This window comes from Theropithecus gelada, chromosome 11, assembly GCF_003255815.1.
Source record: "Theropithecus gelada isolate Dixy chromosome 11, Tgel_1.0, whole genome shotgun sequence".
In the NCBI taxonomy this organism is placed as follows: domain Eukaryota; kingdom Metazoa; phylum Chordata; class Mammalia; order Primates; family Cercopithecidae; genus Theropithecus; species Theropithecus gelada.
Genome location: NC_037679.1, coordinates 12,137,495 through 12,158,690, shown reverse-complemented (window position 1 = coordinate 12,158,690; position 21,196 = coordinate 12,137,495). Strand labels below are relative to the sequence as shown.

The following is a 21,196-nucleotide window of genomic DNA, read 5'->3' as shown; positions in this document are numbered from 1 at the left end:
CTATATTGGCGATTCTCCAGTTACTTCAATACTTTAAAGGCTGCAGCAGCATGCAAAATAATTTCATTTTTTGTTTTTAAAAAAAGGTAAGAAAGGTCTTCAGGAGATGGTGAGTTTTATTTTGTCTTGTCTGGATAGAGGTTTTGATTTGCTCTCGAATGTTCCAGGGTGGAGAGAAACTAGGAGAAAGCACAGGATGTAGAGGTCTATTCGGCATAATCTTCTCCCTCGTTTTCATCTTCACCATCAACAGAGAGAGCAGCATACTTGCTTGCAGAACTGAACTTCTGTAACACAACGAGAGTGACAGGATAATGAAGGCCTTGAATTATCACATCAAAACCCAAGACACAGAATACTGATCCTTTGGCAATGGGGGATGACAGTCAGATGACACCCACTTGCTTAGTCATCAGCATGGTCCACTGGAGAGGAGCTAGGGAAGAGGGTCAGAGGCACATGTGATCTTACTGTAGTCCCATACCACCTCTACACCTTGCAGAAGGGATGAGAACAAAGGAAGGCAGAAACCAGGAAAAAGCTAAACTTCTTGTGCTATTTCAGATAAAGACCAATGTCTTATTTCCAAACACTTTGTATTCCAAATGGAAAGAAGTCCAACAGCAAAAAGTATTCTACGAAAAATTGGGAGCAGCCTTCAACACTTACCGAAGCTGGATTTTCCTCAGGTTTCTTTGGCTCAGGTGCAGATCTGGAGTCTTGATCCTTTTTGCCATCTTTCCTGCAGAGACGTAAGCATAAAACCACATCTTTAGGAAAGGACTCGCCTAATACAAATATGTGCATGCATGCAGTTTCAAGGCACTGAACAGGCACCTCTAGCCAACGGTCCTTGTTGTCTGGATGATGTATTACTTCTAGATTTTCAGAATCTTAACTGTCTTATGTTGGCTGACTTTAGTTTGCTCACAATGAGAGATCTGACAGTGCTTTGAGAACCAAGAACTTAATTTCTTAATTACACAAACATGTGGATCAGAGGAAAGATGATAATGAGAAAGAGAACAAGCATACCTATCTGACTCCTTCCAGTGGTCTTTGTTCCCTCCGTCTCCTGGTCCACGGCTAGAGGTCCCAGTTTGGCCTTTTGGGACATTCATCCCATCTACTTTATTTTCATCTGTTTGAGCAGTCATGTAAACAAATTAAAGGCAAGTAAAATTATCAATGTCCTTCTCCTAAGATTTCCCTTAAGCTGAAGAAAACTGTGCCCACATGTACTGAGGGAAACTAACCTCATGCCAACCCAGACTTCCTTCCTGAAGCCTTCTTTCCACATCCTCTATAGCACACAAAAATACAAAAACCAAACAAAATCCACTAAGAAGTTCCATGTAGGGATGTGCCATCATGAAAAGCAAGCTGGAAATAAAGACTATGACGCTCTGTAGTGACCTTGGCCTTGCTGATGGTAACATTTCTAATCTGGACTGAAAGTGTTAATTTCCTTCCGATTTTTTTCTCCTCCTGTCAAAGAAATGTTCTACCAGGAAAGGGCAGGGTTTCATACTTTCTCCAAAGAGGCCATTCCTCCCTCTACTGGCAAGAAAAGGTAGATAACCCAATAATTCTTTTATTTATTTTTATTTTTTGAGATGGAGTCTTGCTCTGTCGCCCAGGCTGGAGTGCAGTGGGGCCATCTCAGCTCACTGCAACCTCCGTCTCCCGGGTTCAAGCAATTCTCCTGCCTCAGCCTCTCCCCAGTAGCTGGGATTACAGGCATGTGCCACCACACCCGGCTACTTTTTTTGTATTTTTAGTAGAGACGGGGTTTCGCCATGTTGGCCAGGCTGGTCTCGAACTCCTGACCTGTGATCTGCCCGCCTCGGCCTCCCAAAGTGCTGCGATTACAGGTGTGAGCCACCACGCCCGGCCAACCCAAGAACTCTTTTTTTTTTTTTTTTTTTTTTTTTGAGACCGAGTCTTGCTCTGTGCCCCAGGCTGGAGTGCAGTGGCGCGATCTCGGCTCACTGCAAGCTCCGCCTCCCAGGATCACGCCATTCTCCTGCCTCAGCCTCCCGAGTAGCTGGGACTACAGGCGCCCGCCACCTCGCCCGGCTAATTTTCTTGTATTTTTAGTAGAGACGGGGTTTCACCGTGTTAGCCAGGATGGTCTCAATCTCCTGACCTCATGATCCACCCGTCTCGGCCTCCCAAAGTGCTGGGATTACAGGCTTGAGCCACCGCGCCCGGCCCAACCCAAGAACTCTTAACACAGTATCAGGTGCAAGACACATGCTCTTCAAAATCTAATTTTGGAGGCCTTTTTATTTAGGCTTCTAGGTCAAAAACCTATTTCCCATACTAGGAGCTCACCTTTCCTTGCTGGTCCTTCCTCAGATGGTTGAGCTGGAGCTACTTTTCCCCCACCACTAGAAGGAAAACAGGTAATCACATTCATCAGTTGTTTCAGGGAGAAAACAGCCAAGAAACTTATCATCTTCCAAATGCAGTAGGTAAGCTTTACAGAAAACAAAATCATACTCAATGTTATGGAACATTAAAATATGGGAAAGCAAGCAATGAAAGCAATCATTTGAACACTAAATGCCATATGCTTTCTAATCATCACATCATGCAAGATTAGTATTGCTATTTTCTTTTCTTTTGGAGTCTTAACTCTGTTGCCCAAGCTGGAGTGCGATGGCACATCTTGGCTCACGCAACCTCCACCTCCCGGGCTCAAGCCTCTGACTTATATTTGCAGATTTATGCGGCACTAGTACTCCCATCATAGCTGATTTCAAGCTACCAAAGTGATGTCAACTGGCTATCAAAACTCCAGAAAATGGAACTAGGTCTTATGAGCCAATTCCAGCACACTAAGAGACTAAAGCCAGCATAACTTGTAAGGTGCTATACAATGCTGGCATCCTGTAGGGCATCTTCTGTCATTACATCACAGTATTTTAGAATCTGCACAGCTAACCAACTACTGTTTCCAAGCTGACTCACCTTGTAGGGGATTGCTGCTCTGTGTCTGAGCTCTGAGATCGAGCTGGAGGGTTAGAACTTCGCTTCACCCAAGCATTCTCCTTTGGTGGAGGGGCTGGCATTACCTTTAGGGGCTGATCAGGTTTGGGAGGTTTAGAAGTTGGAGAGTGACAATCTTCCTCCTTATTGAGTGTTTCATTTTCTAGAGACTTCTCACTCTCTCTCCTTCGTGCATCTGTGAAGCCAGAGTGGAAAGATCAAATTATCAGGCTGCAGATGCTCATGCATCTACCAGGATCTCAATAGTGTGGAAAATGGTCCACATCCAAGTTTTGGCTCCCAAAGATGGATTTATCCCTAAACCAGTGGTTTACAAGTATTTCCAGAACAATGTCTTACTGATGCACAGAGAAATAGGAAAAATAATGACCACGTATACAACTTAAGGGACACCCAGCCATCTGACCTTTTTAGGAATGAGTATCCTTGACAGCCTTTCTGCATTCTCAATGTTAAAGTGTCTTGACCTGGAGAATGTACATATGTGAAGAGGACCTATGATGAAATCCCAAACTGTAGTAACCACTGCTCAACTTCAACTTAAAACTCAACACACATGGACTATGATGCAATCACATTTATGAAAAACAGCCTACTGGCTGGGTACAGTGGCTCACGCCTGTAATCTTAGGACACTGGGAGGCTGTGGGGGTGGGGGGAATCGTTTCAGCCTAGGAGTTTCAGACCAGCCTGGACAACATGGTGAAACCCCAGCTCTACACAAAATAGAAAAATTAGCTGAGTGTGGCATGTGCCTGTAGTCCCAGCTACTAGGGATGATGAGGTGAGCTGTGATCGTATTGCTGCACTCCAGCCTGGCTGACAAGAGTGAGACCCCATCTCAAAAAACAAAACAACAACCTACATATGTGTGTTTTTTAAAAAAGGTAATACGTGTCTTCTCAAAACAAGGAGCCTCCTTTGGGAGGCTGAGGCAGGACTGCTTGAAGCCAGGAGTTTGAGACCAGCCTGGGGAGTGTAGTGAGACCCCCATCTCTAAAAAAAAATTTTTGTGGCCGGGCGCGGTGGCTCAAGCCTGTAATCCCAGCACTTTGGGAGGCCGAGGCGGGTGGATCACGAGGTCAGGAGATCGAGACTATCCTGGCTAACATGGTGAAACCCCGTCTCTACTAAAAATACAAAAAACTAGCCGGGCGTGGTGGCGGGCGCCTGTAGTCTCAGCTACTTGGGAGGCTGAGGCGGGAGAATGGCGTGAACCCGGGAGGCGGAGCTTGCAGTGAGCCGAGATCACGCCACTGCACTCCAGCCTGGGAGACACAGCAAGACTCCGTCTCAAAAAAAAAAAAAAAAAAAAAAAAAAAAAAAAAAAAAATTTTTAATTTAGCCAGATATGGTTGCATGCACCCATCGTTCACAGCTACTTGGGATACTGGGGCAAGAGGATTGCTTGAGGCCAGGAGTTGAAGGCTGCAGTGAGCTATGATTGCACCACTGCACTCCAGCCTGGGTGAGAATGAGACCCTGTCTTAAAAATAAAAAACTAGGCCGGGAGCGGTGGCTCATGCCTGTAATCCCAGCACTTTGGGAGGCCAGAGCATGAGGCCAAGAGATGGAGACAATCCTGGCCAACATGGCGAAACCCCATCTTTACTAAAAATACAAAAAATTAGCTGAGCATGGTGGCGCTCACCTGTAATCCCAGCTACTCAGGAGGCTGAGACAGGAGAACTGCTTGAACCAGGGAGTGAGAAGTTGCAGTGAGCCAAAATTGTGCCACTGCACTCCAGCCTGGTGACAGAGCAAAACTCCGTCTCAATAAACAAACAAATAAATAAATAAAAGAAATGCAAGTACAAATCAATTTAGAGGTGGGAGAAAAGACCTTAAAAAACATCGTAGTGGCTGGCACTTTATGAGGCTGAGAGCAGCCTGGGCAACATGGGGAAACCATCTCTACAAAAATTTAACTGGGTATAGGCCGGGCGCGGTGACTCATGCCTGTAATCCCAGCACTTTGGGAGGCTGACGTGGGCAGATCATGAGGTCAGGAGATCGAGACCATCCTGGCTAACACGGTGAAACTCCGTCTCTACTAAAAACACAAAAAATTAGCTGTACGTGGTGGCAGGCGCCTGTAGTTCCAGCTACTTGGGAGGCTGAGGCAGGAGAATGGCATGAATCCGGGAGGCAGAGCTTGCAGTGAGCCGAGATTGTGCCACCGCACTCCACCCTGGGAGACAGAGCAAGATTCCATCTCAAAAATAAATATATAAATAAATAAAATTTAGCCGGTGTAGTGGTGCATGCCTACAGTCCCAGCTACTAGGGAGGCTGAGGTGGGAGGATCACTTGAGTCCAGGAGGTTAGGCTGCAGTGAGCCATCATAATGCCACTGCACTCCAGCCTGTGTGACAGAGTAAGACCCTATCTCAAAACAAAACAAAAAAAACCACATCATGGTAAGGGAAGGAGGTATTATAATTGAACCACTGAGGTTTCTAAAACACTAAAAGTGCTTGATCAACCAGTAATAACACTGCTTGAGAACACTGCTCTGGGGATAACATCAAAAAAGGTTGGTCTTGGGACAGCTCATATGAAACTCCAAGCCTTTGACTGTTCTGAATAGACAACATTCTAAGATGTCACAACATAAAATGAAAATACACCAAAAAAAAAAAAAAAAAAAAAAAAAAAGGACATAAAATGAAGAGACAAGCCTAACAGTCAAGTATCCGCTTCAGTGGTAGATTATTAAGCAGATCATCTAGGTCTACTCTGGTACCCATTCCTCAAATTCTTTGGAGCAGAAGACATGAAACTCCAGTCGGCCCATGCAACTCATATAAAGAGTTCATGACTGAATTTAAATACTGCAAAGTCTCTGCATAATTTGGTTATGGATAGTTTATGGAAAACGGCAATAACACAATACCCACCCTGGTCTGACTTACTTCTGCCAGATGTGGCGGAGGTCCCAGTCTGTGATGACTCACTTCCTGTCCTCGACCGTTCCCGTTCCTGAGTTTCTTCACTTCGCCAGCTTGGGTGTCTGTACGAGACATTTCACAAAACACACATTATGCCTGGCTCAATGAAGGCCACCTTAGACCCATGCTGACCCCTCAAGAACCATCATTTATTAATATTCTACCACACTTGCTTCATCTCTAGGTGTATGTGCATATAGATTTATCTTTCCCTCAAACTATTTGAAAGCTACAGACATTAAGACACATTGGCCCTAATTACTTCAGCAAGAATCAACTAATACGGTTAAGAACACTATCCTACATAATCTACAATACTGCCCTTCTTTAACACGGTTCTACAAGCCACTCACTACCAAGCCTAGTTTTTCAGGGCAATTACTTATTATAGGAGGTCTCTAGCCTTTTAGATGCAATACCAGCTTTTAACAGTAAACACTTTTGTGATGGACAGGAAACAACTCTTCATTGTGTAAAACTGTCCCTAACACTGCATACTAACACCCCCAGCCACAGCCCACTAAATGCTCATCAGTGACAACCAGTGATATGATAATGACACAAATTTCCCAAATGCCCCCGGGGATGTAATGCCCCCATTAAGAACCACTGGATTCCTAGATGGGATATCCATCAAGAAGACAACCTACCTCTCCCGAGGCCGTCGTTCTAGTTTTGGCTCATCCAGCTGACGCTGCAACTTCTCTTGTTCCTTCTGTAGCCGTTCTTCTACTTCTCTTTCTCTAGCAGCTGTGTCAACAGGCTTTGCCCCTCCAAAGATAGAAGCAGCTCGACTGGACTGGGAGGTACTAGCAGAGGAATCATCTTCCTTAGGAGTACTCCGAGGCTTTAGATTCAGTTTGGGTCTTTGAGGGGGACCTAAGTTAAATGAAACTTTAAGTAATAGTTTTCCAAATTGTCAGAAGCTGATGGCTGAAAGCCAGATTCCCAGATATAACTCCTATGAAATGCTATATGAGATTCAAGTTAGTGGCCTAACCAATCCGCAGAAGTCAAATAGGACATCATTAGACAATAGGTAGCTTAGGCCGGGTGCGGTGGCTCATGCCTGTAATCCACTGAGGCGAGTGGATCACGAGGTCAGGAGATCGAGACCATCCTGGCTAACAAGGTGAAACCCCGTCTCTACTAAAACTACAAAAAATTAGCTGGGCGTGGTGGCGGGCACCTGTAGTCCCAGCTACTCAGGAGGCTGAGGCAGGAGAATGGCGTGAACCCAGGAGGCAGTTTGCAGTGAGCCGAGATTGCGCCACTGCACTCCAGCCTGGTCGATAGAGCGAGACTCTGTCTCAAAAAAAAAAAAAAAAAAAAGGTAGCTTAGGCCGGGTGTGGTGGCTCACACCTGTAATCCCGACACTTTGGGAGGCTGAGGCGGACAGATCACCTAGGGTCGGGAGTTCGAGACCAACCTGACCAACATGGAGAAACCCCATCTCTACTAAAAATAAAAAATTAGCCTGGCATGGTGGCGCATGCCTGTAATCCCAGCTACTCAGGAGGCTGAGGCAGGAGAATCACTTGAACCTGGGAGGCAGAGTTTGTGGTGAACTAAGATCGCACCCCTGCACTCCAGCCCTCCAGGCTGGGCAACAAAAGCAAAACTCTGCCTAAAATAAATAAATAAAAAAAAAAAAAAAAAAAAAAAGGTGGCATAAATAACCAAGTTCTGGCTGGGTGTGATGGCTCATGCCTGTAAACCCAGCACTTTGGGAGGCCGAGGCGGGCAGATCACCTGAGGTTGGGAGTTCGAAACCAGCCTGACCAATATGGAGAAACCCAGTCTCTACTAAAAATACAAAATTAGCCGGGAGTGGTGGCACATGCCTGTAATCCCAGCTACTCGGGAGGCTGAGGCAAGAGAATCGCCTGAACCCAGGAGGCGGAGGTTGCAGTGAGCCGAGATTGGTGCCACTGCACTCTAGAATGGGTGACAAAAGCCAAACTCCATCTCAAAAAACAAAACAAACAAACAAAAAACCAATCAACTTCAATTACTCTTGTACCACATCCATGATGTAGTTCAAGACCACAGGAAAGACTAAAAATGGTAAAATTAAAGTGATAAATTTAAAAAAAAAAAAAAAAGTGAAAGCCAGGCGTGGTGGCTCACACCTGTAATCCTAGCTCTCAGGGAGGCAGAAGCGGGAGGATAGCTTGAGCCCAGGAGTTCGAGACCTGCCTGGGTAATATAGTGAGATCCTGTTCTCCACAAAAAAACAAAACAAAACAAAACAAAAAACAAAAAAAACCAAAGCGAAAGCCAGGCGCGGTGGCTCACGCCTGTAATCCCAGCTCTCAGGGAGGCAGAGGCGGGAGGATAGCTTGAGCCCAGGAGTTCGAGACCTGCCTGGGTAATATAGCGAGATCCCGTTCTCTAAAAAAAAAAAAAAGACAAAAAAAAAAAGGTGATAAATTAATAATCTATTAAGATTTCTTTTATATGGGAAAAAGTTTTGACCATCATTAAACTACTGGATGAAAGTATCTTGCTCTGAAATCTGTGTGTTAAGAACTAATACAATATGATATGGAAGACTCTAGTTCTTTTATTTTTTTTTTGAGACAGTCTCGCTCTGTCACCCAGGCTGGAGCACAGGGGTGTGATCTCAACTCACTGCAACCTCTGCCTCCCTGATTTCCCTGCGTCAGCCACCAGAGTAGCTGGGAGTACAGGCACGTGGCACCATGCCCAGCTAAATTTTGTACGTTTAGTAGAGATGGGGTTTCACCAAGTTGGCCAGGCTGGTCTTGAACTCCTGACCTCAAGTGATCCGCTTGCCTCGGCTTCCCAAAGTGCTGTTACAGGTGTGAGCCACCACGCCCAGCCAGGAAGACTCTAAATCTTATACCCTTGTCTCTGTGTATAATATAAATTTGGCAGGTGGTTCATGGGGCAAAGCATGTAACATTGAACAAATAAACTCTTAAGGCAGCCTGACTTCTTCCTTGATTCAAGTTGTCAGAATACTTTAAAGAGAAACCTAAGTGTTTCAAGGAAGTTAAATTACTAAAAATCATTGTTTGTCCTAAATATTTTGGATATGCCAAAGATACAAAGAAAGCCTATCTAGGCCGGGCGCGGTGGCTCAAGCCTGTAATCCCAGCACTTTGGGAGGCCGAGACGGGCGGATCACGAGGTCAGGAGATCGAGACCATCCTGGCTAACACGGTGAAACCCTGGCTCTACTAAAAAGATACAAAAAATTAGCCGGGCGAGGTGGCGGGCGCCTGTAGTCCCAGCTACTCGGGAGGCTGAGGCAGGAGGATGGTGTGAACCCGGGAGGCGGAGCTTGCAGTGAGCTGAGATCCGGCCACTGCACTCCAGCCTGGGCGACACAGCCAGACTCCATCTCAAAAAAAAAGAAAGCCTATCTATACAATCACCTGACTTAAGTAATGTAACCTTAACGAAGAGGTAAAACCTCCTGATGACATGACCAGCTGCACTCTGTCCTCTAAATAACCACTAGATGGTGACTTTATCATGCCCACACTTGACTTTATACTTTTACTACGTATGCACATAGTACCTGTAGATAGAGGGTACTGTTTAACAAGATCTAAATTTTCTATGAGGGCTTAAAGTCGACAGTTTATATATGTTCCTAGACGTATTTTACATCTGTATTATAGCCCTGTCACTTTTATAAGATAAAATGGGGGCTCAGAAAAAGTAGCTCACTTCAGATATTTAAGATATTAATAAAATAATAGAGCCGGGCACAGTGGCTCACGCCTGTAACCCCAGCACTTTGGGAGGCCGAGGGCAAGTGGATCACTTGAACTTGGAAGTTTAAAACCAGCCTTGGCAACATGGAGAAACCCCATCTCTATAAAAAATATCAAAATTAGCCAGGCATATGGCATGCACCTATAGTCCCAGTTACTGGGGAGGATAAGGTAGAAGGATCACTTGAGCTCAGAAGGCTGAGGCTACAGTTAGCCATGATTATGTCACTGCACTTTTAGCCTAGGCAACAGAATGAGATCCTGTCTCAAGAAGAAAAAAAAAAAGTAAATGGTGGGCAAACAGTGAAGGCCCGTGTATGTCAGAGGTATAGAGAAAGGGTTATCTTCCAGGTGCTGGGGAAACTAGAAAGGTCTAAACAGAGGAGAATAGGGTAATTAGATCTTATGCCAGAAAGACAACTGACAACTGGGGCCAATGTGAAGAACGGAGCAAGGAAGGGAACTCTGTTAGGAGGCAATGGCCAGTAATGTGGGTGCAGCAATGAGGCTTCAACAAAGGTAGCAGCAGCGACTAGAGACAAGACAGCAGATCTTAAGAGGGAATTGGGGGTAAGAGCAAGAAGAGAAAAAGAAAAAAAATAAGGTATGCAGCTTTTGGTGGGGAGGTAAGGGACAGTGGGAGACAGGAAAAGGTCAGAAGTCAAGGAGAACATGAAGCCCACACATCTGAGCCTCCACTTTTCTAACTTGTAATTTTACCTATACCACACAGAAGTCAGAATTAAACAATACTTGTACAAGCACTCAGCTCACAGATGGAACAGAGTAGTTAATAAATGTTAGTTATTATTTTTAGGCTTCTTGCTTGAGGAAATAGCTTTTAAGAATGTAGTTTTTTTGGCAAGGCGCAGTGGCGCACACCTGTAATCCCAGCACTTTGGGGAGGCCAAGGCAGGCGGATCACGAGGTCAAGAGATCGAGACCATCCTGGCCAACATGGTGAAACCCCATCTCTACTAGTGACGGTGAAACTCCGTGCGCCTGTAGTCCCAGCTACTCGGGGGGCTGAGGCAAGAGAATTGGTTGAACCTAGGAGGCAGAGGTTGCAGTGAGCTGAGATCATGCCACTGCACTCCAGCCTGGCAACAAACAGAGCGAGACTCTGTCTCAAAAAAAAAAAAAAAAGAAAAAATTCTGGGACACATGCCATAACCTTTTATATGACATCACTGAAGTTAGAACACAAATGGTGGCCATTTATTAGTATTTTCTAACAGGTTAGATTTGTAACAGTTTACATTTTATATCTTATAGTATTAGGGCATGATTTTAGAATAGGTGTACCAAAATCTCACCTTTATAATTAATGAACATCAATTATTATGGTATAATGGTACTGAAATCAGCAATGCTTTTTTTTGGAGACAGTCTCACTCTGTCGCCCAGGCTGGAGTGCAGTGGTGCGATCTCAGCTCACTGCAACCTCCGCCTCTGGGCTCAAGCAATTCTCCTGCCTCAGCCTCCCGAGTAGCTGGGATGATAGGTGTGTGCTGCTCCGGCCACCTAATTTTTGTATTTTTAGTAGAAACGGGGTTTCACCATGTTGGCCAGGCTGTTCTCGAACTCTTGACCTCAAATGATCTGCCCATCTTGGCCTCCCAAAACGTTGAGATTACAAGTGTGAGTCACTGCACCTACCCTTAATACTTAGTTTTCAACCCCACAGTACCAATGATGCGCTACAGGACTACGTTTAATCTGAGTTTCATTTCCCTCACTTGAAAAATGTAGCTAAAACCATCTGCTTTAAGTGTAATTTACTGAGATCACAACATAACAGTATCTGGCAATTTTTTTTTCCATTTCTACTGTTTATTCAATAAATTTTAACTGAAAAAATCTATCTGTGAAGGCATATGAGATGAAAGGAATTCGACTGCTGTATTTCCACTGATGTCATCTTTAGCCAATGCTTTTTTTTTTTTTGAGACAGAGTCTCACTCTGTCATCCAGGCTGGAGTGCAGTGGCGCAATCTCCGCTCACTGCAAGCTCCGCCTCCCGGGTTCACGCCATTCTCCTGCCTCAGCCTCCCGAGTAGCTGGGACTACAAGCGCCTGCCACCACGCCTGGCTAACTTTTTCTATTTTTAGTAGAGACGGGGTTTCACCATTAGCCAGCATGCTCTCTATCTCCTGACCTCGTGATGCGCCCGCATCGGCCTCCCAAATTGCTGGGACTACAGGCGTGAGCCACTGTGCCTGGCCAGCCAATGCTCTTTCTACTATGCTTTGCTGCTTCCTGTACAATGTGCAAATTATATCTGTGCCCAACTCAGTGGTTTGTAACACAATCACAAATTTTCTGTAGTTTTCCCAGTTTCTGCTCCATGTAAGTAAAAAGAAAACTATTACCTCTGTCATCGCGCCTATAATCATCCCGAGAGTAATCATCTCTGGAGCTCCACGACCGATCATCCCGTCTGTCGTATCGGTCTTCATAGCGGTCCCCGCCTCCTCTGTAGTCATCATCCCTGCGATACCCACTGCCAAATGCTCTTCTGCCACTGCCTATCCGGGAATCATAGCCTGTAAACATATCCCAAATTATAATCATCACAGCAGAGAGAGAAAAAGAAGCAAAAAAGTTACTGAAAGAACAATTCAACATAAACATTTTACAATTACCTCTATCATAGTCTCTGCTGCCTCGGTCATCATAGCGATCCCGGCCACCATATCGATCCATATCCCGGCGTGGGCCATCCCGATACCCATCCCGATACCCATCCCGATACCGGTCTGAATCATAACGATCTCGATACTCTAGAGAAAAGAGACAAGTAACACCATCCCCTTTTCTCTGACACCATTAATAGAAACACGGTAAGCTATCAGACCAGTTTGGAAGAATTTGTGTTTATTTAAATTTTCTATCTGATTTCTTCAAAAAGTTTCTCAGGTGAAATAAATGTTGCTCAGCTAATAATCTGGGAAGGGTGGGTTGGAAATAAAAAAAAATCCCTAAATATTCTTTTTTTTTTTTTTTTTTTTTTGAGACGGAGTCTCGCTGTGCCGCCCAGGCTGGAGTGCAGTGGCCGGATCTCTGCTCACTGCAAGCTCCGCCTCCCGGGTTCACGCCATTCTCCTGCCTCAGCCTTCCGAGTAGCTGGGACTACAGGCGCCCGCCACCGCGCCCGGCTAGTTTTTTGTATTTTTTAGTAGAGACGGGGTTTCACCATGTTAGCCAGGATGGTCTCGATCTCCTGACCTCGTGATCCGCCCGTCTCGGCCTCCCAAAGTGCTGGGATTACAGGCTTGAGCCACCGCGCCCGGCAAATATTCTATAATGAATTTCCAGAAGGAGAAAAGGTTTATATGCAAAAACAAAAAACAAAACAAACAAACAAACAAAAAAACCAAAGTAAGCACAAGACACTAAAACAACACAGTTGGAATCTTCCATGTGTGATCCCAAAGACCACCTATTTTTTAATTAAAAATTTTTTTTAGCAGGGCATGGTGGCTCACGCCTGTAATCCCAGCACTTTGGGAGGCTAAGGTGGGCGGATCACGAGGTCAAGAGATTGAGACCATCCTGGCCAACATGGTGAAACCCTGTTTCTACTAAAAATACAAAAATTAGCTGGGCGTGGTGACGCGCACCTGTAGTCCCGGCTACTTGGGAGGCTGAGACAGGAGAATGTGTGAACACGGGAGGCGGAGGCTGCGCTGAGATCACACAACTGCACTCCAGCCTGGCGACAGAGTGAGACTACATCTCAAAAAAAAAAAAATTTTTTTTTTTTTTTTGAGAGAGTCTCTCTATGCTGCCCAGGCTGGTCTTGGACTGCTGGGCTTAAGCAATCCTCCAGCCTTGGCCTCCCAAAGTGCTGGGATTACAGGCCTGAGCCATAACAACCAGCCACAAAGACTACTTTATTTAAGAGGCAAACAAAATGAGAAACAATATATGCAACATATGACTAACAGGACATAATTTTCTATTGAAGTTTAGGAGCTTTAATCAATTTCTGCACTGCTGATCATAATTTTAAACAGTACAAATACACTTTGGGAGGCTGAGGCTGGAGGATCGTCCGAGCTCAGGGGTTTGAGACCAGCCTGGGCAACGTGGCAAAATCACAACTCTATCAAAAATACAAAAAATCAGCCGGGCATGGTGGTGCAGGCCTGTGGTCCCAGCTACTTGGGAGGACGAGGTGGAAGGATCACTTGAGCCAGGGAGGCAGAGGTTGCATTGATCCAAGATTGTGCCAAAGGCACTCCAGCCTGGGCAACAGAGTGAGATTTCTTCTCAAAATAAATAAGTAAATCAATAAATTAGTATAAATACTGAAAGTTGTATTATAACTATGCATGAAAAGCTTTGAAGTCATGTATACCCTTCTTGGCCAACAATTTAATTTCTTGAATTTCATCCTGAGGAAATAACTGGATGTGTGATAAAGATACATGTACAAAGACATTCGTTGCAATGTTTGTTATAAACTATATTTTACACACACATGTGCATTTCAGTATCAGAGGAACCTAAATACTAGAAATCTGTATAAAGAAATGTAGTAACTCAGATAGCAAACTGGGTAGCATTAAGTTGTCTGTAAAAGGGATAGCTGCTATTTAGCTCCAGTTGACTGTTGCTAGGATCTTCCAATTTTCTGAGAGAAGCTGGCAGCCCAGATTTTTATGTTAAAAAAAATAAATCTGAATTTCTAAATATAAATTAACTAAAAAAACCTACAAATATTTTATAAGGCTGATTAATTTACATACAGAGGCCAAACAGGGATCTTTTTCTTTTTTCTTTTTTTTGAGACGGAGTCTCCCTCTGTTGCCCAGGCTGGAGTGCAGTCGCACAATCGTGGGCTCAATGCAACCTCTGCCTCCCAGGTCCAAGTGATTCTCCTGCCTCAGCCTCCCGAGTAGCTGGGGTTACAGACAACCGGCACCACGCCCGGCTAATTTTTTTTTTTGTATTTTTCGTAGAGACGGGTTTCACCGTGTTAGCCAGGATGGTCTCGATCTCCTGACTTCATGATCCGCCCACCTCGGCCTCCCAAAGTGCTGGGATTACAGGCGTGAGCCACCGTGCCAGGCCAGGGATCTTTTTCTTGTGGCTACTGTCTTTTAAATATAAATAATGATTTCATTTTGGAAACCACATACTTTTTACTGACCAGACATAACATTTCCCAGTATTATAAACTTTATATATTAAAGAACATGCTAATGTTAGTAAAATGATTATAGAAATGATCTAAAACGGACACAAGAAAATCAGCCCTGTGTTTATTTTGAAATGTGGTTTAATTTCTGCAGATGCGATTTACACTTGATTTTATTTGGATAATATGAAATTATGATAAGCTTGCATTTATTGAGAAAGCACAGATCCACACTGGAGAAAAGCAGCACATGCTATTACTGACATTTCACAGGAATACTTAGTGTAATACCCCCCAACACCCCTCAGGGTTCTGTTTTTGGCCTAATGCTTGGGATAGGAGTCTCTGGATCTTTAATTCAGGTTAACTAAGTTGACTTTGGGGCAGCTTTGGATAACAACAGCACACTCACTCGTTATCCATCCTGCTTGCTCTAAATTCAAGGTTTCAGGTGAGAAAAGTCATGCCCCTGGACTCAAAACAGGACCCTTGGTCTGATTGTCTGCTTTTTCTTTCAAGAGCCATTTCTTCCTGTTAACAATAGAATCTCTTGCATAAATGCTGAAGTTAATCACCTCAGGTAGTTCTCCCCAAGGCTTTGTTGTGTCAAAGTCATGTAAGAAGTCAGATATAAACTTGCTGATTTACCCTTCTTTCAGACCTATGACCCATTCTTCTTCCTTCCACATCTTAAATGGTTAAAGACTCTCCTCTAATAGGAATTATATCCCTTATTGCTTCCTCAATTATATTTAGTACAAAGCTCAAAAGGTACCTCACAAAATTAAAATGCTTGTGGCTGGGAGCGCTAGCTCACACCTGTAATCCCAGCATTTTGGGAGGTCAAGGTGGGCAGATCATCTGAGGTAAGGAGTTACAGACCAGCCTGGCCAACATGGTGAAACCCCATCTCTACTTAAAAATACAAAAATTAGCCAGGTGTGGTGGCATGCATCTGTAATCCCAGCTACTCAGGAGGCTGAGGCACAAGGAACACCCTGAACCTGGCAGGCCCACTGCACTCCAGTCCGGGCAACAGAGCGAGACTCTGTCTCAAAAAAACAAAACAAAGAGCTTTTAAATTTAAGTTTTTCTGTTTTTACTTAAACTATTTCAAACATATAGAAAAGTAAAGAAGCCATTATAACAAACTTATGAACCTATTACTTAGGTTTAGTGAATGTCATATTTTGCCATGTTTCAGTTTTTTGTTTAAAAGAAATATGTTACAGATATAACAACAGAATTTTCCCTACCCCCGCCAACAATCACAAGGGTGGTTAAAATTACCATGCACAGCTTTATATTTTTTACAACTTATGCATTAATACTACATGGTATTGTTTTCAAATTTATACACAATTTTTTTCCCCTTAATGTAACAGGTTTTGAATTTTATCCCTGTTGTTATGCTATTAAGTATTTGATTACAGACAAAACACTAATTTATTTTTACTAGCTAGTAGCTTCTTTCCATTTTAAAAATAATTAGTGTCGTCTATTTTTGTGTATTTTAATAAAGTTGCATAATTTTCCCAATAAAGGTTTTTGTTAAAGTGATGTATATAATTAATCTCTACTCCTACCCCATGATATTTCCCACTCCCCTATCTTTCCGCACCCCAACTATTTAATTATTCACACACTCTCTTCCCTCCGCTATAATAACATATGCCCAATAAAGACAGGATTTTCTTGTTTTTGTTCACTGCTGTATCTTGAGCATTTAAGTGAATCAATTTTTATTAGAAAAAAATTACACTGCTATATCCTTGTTCACTGCTATATCTTGAGTATTTTTAAAGTGAATCAATATTTTTATTTTAAAAACTTACATTTTAGGCCAGGCGTGGTGGCTCATGCCTGTAATCCTAACACTTTGGGAGGCTGAGGCAGGAGGATCACCTGAGGTCAGGAGTCCGAGACCAGCCTGACCAACATGGAGAAACCCCATCTCTACTAAAAATACAAATTTAGCCAGGCGTGGCGGCACATGCCTGTAATCCCAGCTACTCGGGAGGCTGAGGCAGAAGAATCACTTGAACCTAGAAGGCGGAGGTTGCGGTGACCTGAGATCATGCCATTGCACTCCAGCCTGGGCAACAAGAGCGAAACTCCGTCTCGGGTAAAAAAAAAAAAATGTATTTTAATTGTTTGCTACAAGCATATAGTAATGCAACTGATCGGCTGGGCACAGTGGCTCACGTCTGTAATGCCAGCACTTTGGGAGGCCAAGGCAGGCGGATTATGAGGTCAAGAGATCGAGACCATCCTGGTCAACATCGTGAAACCCCCATCTCTACTAAAAATACAAAAATTAGCTGGGTGTGGTGGTGCACGCCTGTGGTTCCAGCTACTTGGGAGGCTGAGGCAGGAGAAATGCTTGAACCCAGGAGGTGGAGGTTGTAGTGAGCCAAGGTCGCGCCACTGCACTCCAGCCTGGGCGACAGAGCAAGACTCTGTCTCTTTCTGATTTCAAATAGCTCACTTTGTAGAATGTGTTGGGTTTTTTTTTTTTTGGAGACAGGGTCTCGCTCTGTCACCCAGTCTAGACCTCCTGGGCTCAAGGAGTCCTCTTGCCTCAGCTTGCTGAATAGCTAGGACTGCAGGTGAGCACTACCACGTCAGCTTTTTTTTTTTTGGTAGATACGGTTTTGTCACCCAGGCTGCTCTCAAACTCCTGGCCTCAAGCAATCCACCTGCCTTGACCTCCCAAAGTGTTGGGATTATAGATGTGAGACACCATGCCCAGGTTGGGTTTCTTTATAAACAATTGTCTCCAAAAAAAGAGAAATGTCTGTCCCTTTCTTTGGTTAAGTTTCTAAATAAAATTATTAATTTGTCAAATTTGCTTTCTGCATCTATCAATTCTTTCAGATATTATCCAAAATTTTTCTTAATCTGCTTTCCCCCCTCTATCTGTTAATGTGATCATCTGTAACACATTTGGCCTATTACTAAATAGCCTCCCAAAGCACAGAAGAAACTAACTTCATAAAAACACTTACTGTCTCCAAAGCTATCATCACCTCTTCTAGGTGGGTAGTCATCAAAGCTGTCTGTAGCAGGACGAGCCCTCCAGTCTGTATCTGTTTTGTCAGAATCCCGATTTCTATCACGGCCAAAAGAACGATCATCCCTGTCTACAGATACATTAAAACAAAAACCGTAAGTTAGCTCATAAAAACTTTGCCCGATGTTTCTCACACATAGAAAAACCCCACTTGACCCTATTTTTCACTTTCACATCACACTGTCATCCCAGTTACCTCAGGCCCCATAAGTACATGCTCCAATTCAACCTGAGTGGTTCTTTTCCTCCCATTTTTTCCTATTGATTTAATGCTTAGCTATCTCAAATTCTGCATAGGCCAGGAGTCCGTGAAACATATACAAATTAGGTCCCCTTTGTGACCAATGTGCTGTTAGGCAGATAATCTATTTATCATCTATTTAATGTTCATCTAGATCAATCAGGCTTCTCAATCTTGACATGCATTTTGGGCTGCATAATTCTTTGTTGATAGGGACTGTCCTATCCCCTACAGAATTAACCCCTGGATTCTACTTATGTCAGCAGCACTCCCTCCAATTGTGACAACCTACACTGTCTTAAAACATTGCCAGAAATCCCCTGTGGGGCAAAACTGATTGAAATCTGTTACTGTAGATTCAGGCAGGCCCACCACTACCCCTGTTAAAATTTTCTGGGAAGGATGGTTTGTTGTCATCCTAGGACCATTACCAGTCAGAAATGTCTACCAGTTTCCTTACCTTTATCCTGTGCTTGATCAGCAACGTCCACTCGAATTCTCCTGTTACCTAGAGACTGAGAGCATAGGACCATATTAACCAACCTTTTGCCCCATTATGCACAAATCCCTTGAGTGACCTTGAACGTCTGGGCATAGCAGAAGCACTAGGGGAAGGAAGATAAAGGAGAACACTGTAATCTAGCTAACACTCCAATCTGTGGGCTAAAGAGTCCTTTATAAAGACTTAAAAATTCAACAAATTTAAGCTGGCTTTGAATATTAGGTCAATTATCATACTACTTTTACAAAGCTTAATTTCACAGAACAGAATTAACTTTTTAACGATCCAAGGTAATTTGTCAAGTGTAGTAAATTAAAAACAATCCTCACATAACTAGCTGAATAAAAGGCGTATTTGGTGCCACAGCAATTATTTATCAAAATTTATAGAAGCCAGGTGCAGTGGCATGTACCTACAGTCTCAGCTATTTGGAAGGCTGAAGCGGGAGTATCACTTAAGCCCAGGAGTTCAAGTCCAGCCTAGGCAATATAGCGAGACCCTGTCTCCTAAAAATAAAAACACCCAACACATTTATAGAGCCCCTACTAGTACTATACACCAGCAAAATTGCATAAAGCATGCTTTGTCTACAATCTTAGGTTCTTTCACTCAGTATTACCTTTGGATAAATCAGTTCTTCCAGAGATACCCTCTGACTTCCCTTTCCCACATCATTATTTACATACTTTGAACCCAATTAATTTTACTGCTGATTTTTCCTCATTTCATAGTAGAATCTACAGTTGAAGAAGGATAACAATGATTTTTAGTTAAAAATACCCAAAACTATATTAAACACCACTATAATGAAATCTTTAGTAACAAAGTTAACTCTTAAATATGCACCACAACAATATATTAAGTAATAGTTCATCTAGTAAGCATCAAATAGTTAACAACTGCATGGTATTCTTTTTCTTATCCAGACTGAGTAAGGTTAGAGACCACTAAAGTTAATAAAATCTAAAAATAATCCAATAAGAGTAACTCTGGAACAACATTAGACCTTCATATGCATTTAAATTTAACTAGGTACATTAATTTTTATCTCTATTTCACACTGATGACAGATTATGATGATGGTAATTATGAGGCAGCAAAACTATTTCTAAGAGGTGTTGATTTCAATCATGTCATAGGGAAAATTAGGACTTATGGCACGAATTATGGCACAAATGGCACTAGAAATTGCCTTATCAATAAACAATAAGGTGTTTTTGGAGTTAAAGGAGGAAAAAAGTCTTTTTTCTTCTGAGATATAAGGCTCTCAAGTTCTGGGACAGGAAAATATTTTGTAGGCAGTGTTGACAAGCAGAAGGATTGGATATTTGTCTCTCTCCTATAATATATTCCTTTGTAGGAAATGTTTCCAAATCCTCTTAAATGAACAAAAAATACCATTACAACACTTCCATGAAAATGAGATATGCCTTTCAATACTAAACAAATTTGATTTTTCTATTTGCCTTTATCAGGTCAGATTACTCTGAAAAAGTCATAGGAGTTGAGGCAACACTATGGGTAAACCAATGTGAGACTTTTTTAGAGACATGGTGTGTGGCGCGTTTCTTCCACAATTTTCCACCTAAGTACCTCTCTAAATTATTGGGGCCTACTGAATTTGCTGAAGTGTGACTTGCTAAATGTTGAATGTTAAGTGATATACTGTTAAATAATGCAGGCTTTTATTTGTAGATATGGGAATCTTTGAAGTGAGCCACTCACTTAACCTAAAAAATATCAGTTTGATAAATAAACACGAGATTTGTGAACTTACACTCCTCATATCCCCACTCTTATTTTCTTTACCTCTTCATTGAGACTCAGGGCACTGAGCAGGGAATCCAGGTCCTCAAATTCAGCATAACCAAAACCTTTCAACCTCTCTGGATTGCTGGGTTCACGTGGTAAACGCACTGCACTGATCTGAAGGAATAAGAAACAACAAAGTTTCCCAACGTTCTTCATTTGCCATTTTTTGAGAGGAGTACGAAAGCATTACTGTATGTGCATGAATTTTTATGAATACACAAGAACATGGTTGTCTCAGGAGGAAAACTGATGCAGAGGGATAGTAGAAACTTTACTAAATGCCCTATTATACCTTCTGAATTTTGAACTATATGAATTTAACCCTTAAAAGAAATATGAATTCAGGCCAGGTGCAGAGGCTCATGCCTGTAGTCCCAGCACTGTGGGAGGCTGAAGCAGGTGGATCATCTGAGGTCAGGAGTTCAAGAGCAGCCTGACCAACATGGTGACACCCCATCTCTACTAAATATAAAAAATTAGCTGGGCATGGTGGCACATGCCTGTTATCCCAGCTACTTGGGAGGCTGAGGCAGAATTGCTTGAACCTGGGAGATGGAGGTTGCAGTGAGCTGAGATTGCACCGTTGCACTCCAGCCTGGGCAACAAGAGCGAAACTCCATCTCCAAAAAAAAAAAAACAAAAAAAACCCACAAAACTAAATTATATTTCTTTTTTTTTTTTTTTTTTTTGAGACAGAGTCTTATT

The 21,196-nt window shown here is 43.0% G+C and overlaps 1 protein-coding gene across 2 annotated transcripts in view; it reads right to left on the bottom strand.

Moving 5' to 3' along the window:
- Positions 1-98: 98 nt before the first annotated feature.
- The window catches only part of EIF4B (eukaryotic translation initiation factor 4B), a 34,109-nt gene continuing 13,011 nt past the window's right edge, over positions 99-21,196 (bottom strand). Inside the window, exons 4-15 of one of the 2 annotated variants that reach the window (XM_025401513.1) lie at positions 20,489-20,605; positions 18,638-18,692; positions 17,872-18,006; positions 12,363-12,500; positions 12,090-12,263; positions 6,617-6,845; positions 5,931-6,028; positions 2,977-3,190; positions 2,338-2,393; positions 1,036-1,141; positions 670-742; positions 99-287 (exon numbers count right to left, since the gene is read on the bottom strand). In XM_025401513.1, coding sequence (XP_025257298.1) covers positions 207-287; positions 670-742; positions 1,036-1,141; positions 2,338-2,393; positions 2,977-3,190; positions 5,931-6,028; positions 6,617-6,845; positions 12,090-12,263; positions 12,363-12,500; positions 17,872-18,006; positions 18,638-18,692; positions 20,489-20,605 — 1,476 coding nt within the window. In that variant the 3' untranslated portion in view covers positions 99-206. The remainder of the gene's footprint in view (positions 288-669; positions 743-1,035; positions 1,142-2,337; positions 2,394-2,976; positions 3,191-5,930; positions 6,029-6,616; positions 6,846-12,089; positions 12,264-12,362; positions 12,501-17,871; positions 18,007-18,637; positions 18,693-20,488; positions 20,606-21,196) is intronic. The other variant, XM_025401515.1, reaches the window with a different exon arrangement.